Source organism: Petaurus breviceps, unplaced genomic scaffold (genome assembly GCF_028583685.1).
Source record: "Petaurus breviceps papuanus isolate PSGF00001 unplaced genomic scaffold, PetGlider_PUasm1.0 90977, whole genome shotgun sequence".
Taxonomy (NCBI): domain Eukaryota; kingdom Metazoa; phylum Chordata; class Mammalia; order Diprotodontia; family Petauridae; genus Petaurus; species Petaurus breviceps.
Genome location: NW_027187391.1, coordinates 32,697,581 through 32,706,191, shown reverse-complemented (window position 1 = coordinate 32,706,191; position 8,611 = coordinate 32,697,581). Strand labels below are relative to the sequence as shown.

The 8,611-nt window shown below is 42.0% G+C and overlaps 1 protein-coding gene across 1 annotated transcript; it reads right to left on the bottom strand.

Annotated features, from left to right (window-relative positions):
- Window positions 1–1,245: 1,245 nt before the first annotated feature.
- Window positions 1,246–1,922, bottom strand: LOC138153227 (U3 small nucleolar ribonucleoprotein protein IMP3-like). Its single transcript, XM_069077352.1, has one exon. The coding sequence runs from the start codon at window positions 1,868–1,870 to the stop codon at window positions 1,316–1,318; it is 555 nt and encodes a 184-aa protein (XP_068933453.1). The 5' UTR covers window positions 1,871–1,922; the 3' UTR covers window positions 1,246–1,315.
- Window positions 1,923–8,611: the final 6,689 nt, after the last annotated feature.

The window sequence follows — 8,611 nt, the reverse complement described above, 5'->3', positions numbered from 1 at the left end:
GAAGCTTTTGGTGCAGAAGTTCTGACTTCACTGTCTTCCTCCTGTTCCATGCTTTGCTCCTTTTTGTCCCCCAAATAGGAGTCTAATGTTGGAATCTTCTGTCTGCTTTGTTTCCTTTGCCTGGTCATGTCGCCCCTTAGTCACTTGACCCCTGGACTTTTTGCCACAGTAGGACTCTGCCACCAGACAGGTGAGCTTTTGTTCCAAATGCTGGGGTTTTCTCACCTGCCGGAGGTATTAGATGGGTGCCCTCTCTGAGGACTCCATGTGCTCTGGCAAGCTGCACACATACCCCAGGACCTCCACCCTAGACTGCAATCCAGATCCAAGAAGGTTAAAGCAAGAGCAATTACCCCTCAGACTGGTGCTTGGTCCCCCAACACTCTGAAGGCCAGGAGCTGATGCTGCCACATGGCACTGGCTGGCTGTGGTGTCTCAGTGGCTTCTCACCCCAGGGGCAAAAGCCATGCACTCCCACTTCCCAGGTCCCAAAGTACAGACTGCACTGACCTCTCACTTTGTCCTTTGCATCTATGTGTTGATAAATCTGGAAACGGCCACAGCTGCTGCTGATCTGGCTGGTGGCTGGTCAGGCCCACCCTGGGGCTAAAGCCTTGGTGTGAGGCTGGGCTCAGTTCCCAGAGCGCTGAGCTGGCCGATTCCTGCCAGCCTGCCGGGCTGTCCTCAGCGGGAGGTTAGCTTCTTTGTGTCATTTTGTGGGTTCTGCAGCTCCAAAGTTTGTCCCCTTTTTACATGGATTGGGGAAGGTGGAAGCCAGAGCAGTGGGGAGGTCCTGCTTCTACTCAGGCATCTTGACTCTGCCCCTGTCCTAGATGATTCTTGAACTCAACATTTAAAGTCTGATTTCCATGTATTTGTTTCAACCAGTCCTACACTTACTATGACCTGCCGAAGGATTTCAGGTGGCCTGCAAAAATGTAGAAGAAAACCTCCTACATTTTTCACTGGCCACCTGAAATCCTTTGGTGGGTCACAGGTTGTCCAGACCTGGTTTCAACTATCAACTATTTCTGGAATGCACTTCCTTTTCATCTTGGCCTTTCATAATCTTTATCTTTTGTCAAGGTTCATAGTAGGCACCATTTCCTCTATACAAAGCCTTTCCTGAGTCTCCAAGTTTTTTTTTTCATCAAGAACAAGGGCCAGCAAACCCCGTTTATTAAATAAATGAAAAATGTCCTGCTGCTGCTGCTCTGCGGGGGGGGGGGGGGGGGGGGGGGGGGGGGGCGGCGCCTCGTACATCACCGTCTGGCGCTTCTGCTTTGGCCCGGCCCCTTCCAGGATCGGTTCGCCCCTACACATCCAGGTCGAAGTCATCCCGCTCGTTACCGTAGTTGAGCACGTGCCGCTTGATCCTGGACGAGTCCACCCAGGTGATTAGGTCTTCCATGGCACGCGTGACCAGGCAGGCGGGGTCGGTGACGACGTGCGGACCCACTCGAACGTGGCCCTGCTCCACGAAGGCCACAGCGGCACGCAGGTGCTGCGCCATGCTCAGCCTGACCAACACGACTGGTAGGCGGCGGTGACAGAAGCTCGAGGCCTTAACAGTGTCGCAGAGCAGCAGCGACGACTGCGTGGGCATGAGCCCCACGGAGTAGAGCTTGCCCAGCAGCGCGGCCGAGGCGCGCACGCGGAATGGGTCGTGCTCGGGCAGGTCGCGCAGGCGGCGCGCCAGGTCGCGCATGGCGCGGGTCAGCCGGTTGTAGCGAGTGTAGTCCTCGTACCGCTGCACGCGGTAGTGCCGCAGTATGCACAGCTCGTGCAGGTTGTGGTCCAAGGCCTCCCAGTTCAGGAAGTCCACCCTCTTCAGGAGCTTCTGCTCGTGGAATTTAAGCTTGCGCACCATGATGGCGGCTGCGGCCGGTGTTGCTGCTGCAGCGACAGCGGCGCGAGAGCAGGAGCGACTGAACTAGATCTGCACCGATGCTGAGCTCGAGTCTCCAAGTTTTTAATGCTAGTTCTATACTTGAATTACATAGGGTAAGCATTTCTAGTCTACTCAATCAGTGCCTAATCAATCAGCAAGCATTTATTAAACACTTACCTTGTGCAAAGTACTTGTGTTGCATTCTGGGAATACCAAGAAATTTAAAAAATGTGGTCCCGGCCCTCAAGGAGACTACATTCTAATAGGGGAGACTACATGTGAACAACTTAAGTTCATAGAAGTTAGATAATGTAAATAGGAAGTAATTGCATAGGGAAGGCACTAACAGTGAAGAGAAACAGGAGAGGTTTTTCGCAAAAAGTGAGATTTGAGCTGAGTCATGAAAGAAGTCAGGGAAGCCAGCAGATAGAGATAGGAGGGAGAGCATCCTAGGCATGGGGAACAGCCAGTGAAAAGCCATGGAGTCAGGAGATAGAATGACTGAATTGTATGGTACATGGAGGAAAGTATAGTATGAGGAGACTGGAAACATAAGAAGGGACTACATTGTGAGTGGCTTTAAAAGCCAAAGGGAAGATTTTATATTTGTCCTGGAGGTAGTAGGAAGCCACTACTGTTTACTGAGTAGGGAAAATGACATGGTGAGATTGGTGCTATAGGCACTTTGGTGGCTTAGTTGAGGATGGACTTAAGTTAGGAGAGACTTGAGGCAGAGAATTTAATCAGAAGATTATTAGAATAGTCCAGGCATGATGGTAGCTGTAAATGGAGAGGAGTCACAGATTGGATACATGGAATGAGTTGTGAGCCCAAGTAAGTGGGAAGAAAATGGTGATCTTGATAGCAATAGGAGAGTACTTGCATTAGATATATTGAGCTTGAGTTGCCTAAATAGAGACCTTCTCTGAAACTTATTACCTTAGAGAGATACCTGGGGCATTGAGAGTTTAAGTGAATTGCCCAGGTCTATGCAGCCAGAATGTGTCAGATGTGAAACTTGAACCCTCATCTTTGTGACTTTGAAGCTAGCTTTTTATTCACAATATCATGATGTCTCTCTAAAAAATGACAGGAAGAGCCGCCTGGTAGAGAGTGAGCATAGGGCGCTAGTTTGCCAATATCTTCTTTTGTACCTACAGTGGTGTAATATAATGCCAAGGAAAGGCAACTTCCCAAGGTTCAGAATACCAGCATAGGTGCTCTCCATTTTATTCAGTGACCAACCAAGAACAGAGATCAAAACATGACATCATTCCAAATACAGCATTTACTAAGTGTGATTAAATAATCTCCAAGCACTACCCCACCCCAGGACCTTCCAATCATTCAATCAATTACAAAGTCTCTGTTCTAAATACTTCTCCACCCCTAGGCTATACCTTAATTAAGTCCACCACAAAGCCCCTCTTCTCAAATGGAGATTAGTTTCCAAACATAAGGTCAAAAGTTCCCCACCCCTGGATCACAATTGAATCTACCCCAGAGTTACATGAAGTTTAAACACAGCACTTAATACCCAAATGGAGGTCTTTTCTTCATCTTGACACAAGTTCTCAGCAATCTTAGTTCCTGGGGAGACAAGGCTTAGCAAGGCCATAAGATACATTGCCAGTCCCTTCATGAATTCATCCTCTGTCTGTAGAACAGTCCTAGAACCCCTGAACACATTAGCAAAGCCCTCTCCCAGGATTTCTGTAAACATACAACAAGAAAATCCTTCTTCAGGGCTTCTGAACCAACAGAAAGGCTCCCAGACCCCTGCAACAACAGCACTGTCCTTCACCAGTGGACAGTATTCATTCTGTCTGCAGGACAGTCTCCAGACCCCTGCAACAACAGCACTGTCCTTCACCAGTGGACAGTATTCACTCTCTGTCTGCAGGACAGTCTCAGGGCTTCTTAGTGAACAGCCAGGTTCCAGGACTTCTTCAACAGGACTGTCTTTCACCAGTGGACAAATCTGGCAAAACAACATCAAAACAGACAGACAAAGTACCAGCAAAACAGCCATGTCTCCTCAGTCCTTGGCAGCTCAGGGGGCAGGTCTCAAAAGTCCAGGGCAATTCAAAGCGGCCACCAGCAATTCTCTTAGTCTCTCTCTCTCCACGAGGTGCTGCTTCCAAAAAAAAAAGGTCTTCTGCCTCCCTCTTGTCTCTCCAAATCTACATCACCAGCTCCTCCCAGTTCAGGACTTTCTTTTCACATCAAAAAGTCCATCCCACAGGTGGGATTAACAAGCTCTGGGTTTTAACACAATCAATTTGAAAACCAAGCCAATACAGGGGAATCTTTAATTGCCATTACTATCACAAATGGAGGAGTGATAATTCCTACCCTAACAATGACCAGGTCTTGTCTCAGCATCCTCCTTGTCCTCCTTTGGCCCTTGGATCTGTATCATGCTGTGACCTTTTAGTCCAGCTCCTTTTATTTTACAGATGAAGAAACTGAGGCCAAGGGAGGTTAGGTAAAAAACCTAGGGTCACATATATGATAAGCATCAGAGGTGGGATTTCAGACTAGACCCTCTAACAGCAGTCTTTCTTATCTACCACAACCTTCTAACATAGCCATTTTACAGATAATGAAACTAAGTCCTAGAAAGTTTAATTAAGTTGCCCAAATGGCAGCCAGTACTCTCACCCCTAATAGACACTCAATAAACATTTTTCTAATGAATGATGATAATCCCCAACAGTTAATGTTTAAGGAGGTGATAAAAGAAAGATGTTGAAGCTGACAGAATACTGTCTAATCTTGGAGCTCAAGGTGATGAAGTTTTGAATACATAGTGTGGGCAACATAAAAATCTATTCTATTTTTCTTTTGCGGTCTGGAAACAGAAATTTTTTGCACATCATCCTACGATCCAATCTGAACCTTTAGAATATTAGCCTGATGCTTTTCATTCTGTTGCTCTGAGTAGGGCTTGCCCTTGTCTTTTCCCTTCTGTTCTTTGATTTTTTTTTCCTTGCCAGGTAAGTGTTGGCATCCCCTGCCGTTAAATACTGTTGAATATCTTACTCTCATGTGAGCCATAGTGGAAAGCTGTGCAATAAAACAAGAGTCCAAGGCTGTGAAATATTTTCTTCTCATTACTTTGAACTATTTTTAACTAGAGAAAATGAAGGCCAATTTTATATGCACTAATCAAGCTTTTTGCTAAGAGTTGACGAAAATCCCATCTCAAACAGAGTTGCAGCCTCAGCAAATTTCAGCAAGACTGTTTTTAAATATATTTGGCTGTGATGAAGGCAGATTCATTTCCCTGTGGTCCTTATCTGTCTGAAAATAGCAAGTATTAAATATGCTAGTCTTTGCACTTAGAATATAAAATCTTGCTACCTTTCTGTGAGATCTCATCACCACTAGCTTTTGCCAAATCAGTCAACTGAGACTGAATTTTTAGGTCACCTTAGCTGAAGTTTCTTATTAATATGTCAAACATCATTCTGAGGTTCTGGTAGCATACCATAATTTCTCTAGGGCTATAGATGGGAAAGGCCTATAACATAACAATCTGATTTAATATCTCTGGCATTACCAAGTTGAAATTCTTTTAAATTTCATCCAGGAGGGACCTTCTTTAGAAGCAAAGTATATTCCAACAAATGCAACTGAATCATAGTACTCCTGGCCATCTGAGATAGAAATGAGACTAGAGATGAATGTGAATAGGTTTTAAAAAATAAAACAACTCCTTGAGTTTGCTCTTCTTCTTGATTTCATTTATTTTGTCTTTGGCACCATTATTCATTCAGTTTCTTATGTTTGAAACTTTGAGGTTTCAAACAGGACTCTTTCCTGTTCCTTTCTTCTCATGTCCAATCAGTAACACTAAGGCTTCTTGTTTTCACCTCTAGAACATCTCATATCCATCTTCTCTATCCCCACTGTCAACACTCTGAAACAAGTTCTCATTAACACCTATCTTGTGGTTGTTGTTGAGTCATGTCTGACTCTTTGTGACCCCATTTGGAGTTTTCTTGCTAAAGATACTGGAGTGGTTTGCCATTTCCTTCTGCAGCTCATTTTACAGATGACTAAACTGAGGCAAACAGGGTTAAGTGACTTGCCCAGGGTCACACAACTAGTAAGTATCTGAGGCCAGATTTGAACTCAAGTCTTTCTGATTCCAGGCCTGGTGTCCCTATCCACTGTGCAACCTAGCTGCCCTACCACCTCTCTAGACTACTGCAATAGTTCCCTAACAGGTCTTTCCACTTCCATTCTTCCCTCCTTTTCTACTCTGCCTTTTATTTCATCTTACTTATGCTCAAAAAATTTTAGTGGCTTCCAGCATCTACAAATCAAATGAGATAATGTACATAAAAAGACTTTGCAACATGAGCTTGCTGTATAATGATGAGCTGTTATTATTATTATTTCTAAGTAGAATTCAAACTCCTCTGCTGAGGACCTCTACAATTTGTTGTCATGCCATTATTAAAATTTTAAAATTTAATTTTCCAATTAAACTAGGAGGACCAGAATTTAAGAATTAAATTTAAAAAGAATTTAAGAATTAAAGGACCAAACTACATCAGCTGATGCAGAGCATTTGCTCATGCAAGAGATAGTAAGATGAAACTTTTTTATTTGAAAGCAAAATCATCATAATATTTGTTTGTAACTGCTATTTTTTTGTATTTATTCTATTTATTTTTCCCCAGTTACACGTAAAAACAATTTTTAACATTTGTTTTTAAAACTTTGAGTTCCAAATTCTCTCCCTTCCTCCTTTCCCCCCTCCCACCCCTTTAAGAAGGCAAGTAAATCCACATAGGATATATATGTGAAGTCATGCAAAACATATTCATAATAGTCATGTTGTAAAAGAAAAGATAGAGTACAAAACCTCAAGAAAAATAAAGTAAAAAGCCCCCAAAAGTTGCTTCAATCTGTATTCAGACACCATCAGTTCTTTCTCCAGGGATAGATAGAATTTTTCATCCTAAATCCTTCAGTGTTGTCATTGATCATTGTATTGCTGAGAATAGCTAAGTCTTTCACAGCTGATCATCCTACAATATTGCTGTTACGTTGTACCCATTACATTTCGCTTTACATCAACCATGTAAGTCTTTCTAGGCTTTTATGAGAGCATCCTGATCATCAGTTCTTATAGTAAAATAGTATTCCTTTACAATTACATGTCATAACTTATTCAGCCATTCCCCAATTGATGTGCATCCCCTCAATTTTCATTTCTTTACCCCCAGAAAAGAGCTGCTATATTTTTGTGTATGTGTATATATATGTCCTTTTCCTTTTTGATTTTTTTTCTCTTTTGGGATATAGACCTAGTAGTGGTATTGCTATGTAAAAGGGTATACATTGCTCTATAAAATGGTTTAATCAATTAACAACTCTAACAAAAGTACATTAATGTTGCGTTTTTTCCCACATCTCCTCCAATGTTTGTCATTTACCTTTTCTGTTCCATCATCTAATCTAATAGGTATGAGGGTTTACCTCAGAATTGTTTTAACTTGCATTTCTCCAATCACTACTGAGTTTGAATATTTTTTCATATGGCTATAGATAGCTTTAATTACTTCATCTGAAAACTGATTGTGTCTTTTGATCATTTATCAATTGGGGAATGGCTCTTATTTTTATACATTTTACACAGTTCTCTTTATGTTAGAGAAATAAGATCTTTATCAGAGAAACTTGCTTCAAAATTTTTTTTCAGTTACTATTGCTAACTGTATTTCCCACCATCCTATTCCCCCATCCCCATTTATTCCATTCTCTTTCTCCTTTCACTCTGTCCCTCCTCAAAAGTGTTTTGCTTTTGATTACCTCTCCCCCCAATCTGTCCTCCCTATCACCCCCCACTTCTCTTATCCTCTTCCCCTTTTATTTTCCTGTAGGATAAGATAGATTTCTATATCCCATTGCCTGTTATTTCCCAGTTACATGTAAAAACAATTTTTAACATTAGTTTTAAAAACTTTGAGTTCCAAATTCTCACTCTTCCTCCCTTCCCACCCATCCTCATTGAGAAGGAAAGCAATTTGATATAGGTTATACATGTGTAGTCATACCAAACACTTCCATGATAGTCATGTTGTAAAAGACTAACTTTATTTCCCTACATTCTACCCTGCCCCCTGTTTATTCTATTCTCTCCTTTCATCCTGTTTCTCTTCAAAAGTGTTTGCTTCTGATTATCCCTTTCCCCAGTTTGCCCTCCCTTCCATTACCCCCACCTATTTCTTATCCTCTCCCCCCTACTTTCCTGTAGGTAAGAGAGATTTCCATACCCAATTGAGTGTTTATGTTATTCCCTCCCTAAATCTGTAACTGTTCTTAATATACATTTGCACAGATAGAAGAAATTGTTGTAAATTATAGTAAAATTATAAAAAGCATTTTAAATTTCTTGCATCAACTAATTCAATTAACACTCCTGGTCCTTTTCTTCTTCTAACCCCAACTCTCATTTAAAAGTAAAAAACAAGAAAAAGAAAAACAAAATCTTTGTAACAAATATGCAAATGCAGTCAAAACAAATTTCTGCATTGTCCATGACCAAAATGTAGGTCTGATCCTGCAACTTGAGTCTACCACTACTCTATTAGAATGTGGATAACATATTTCATTATCAATGTTTTTGAATTGTAATTGGTCACAGTATCTACCAAAGATCTTTAATCTTTCAAAGTTGTTTGTCTCTGCAATATTATTATT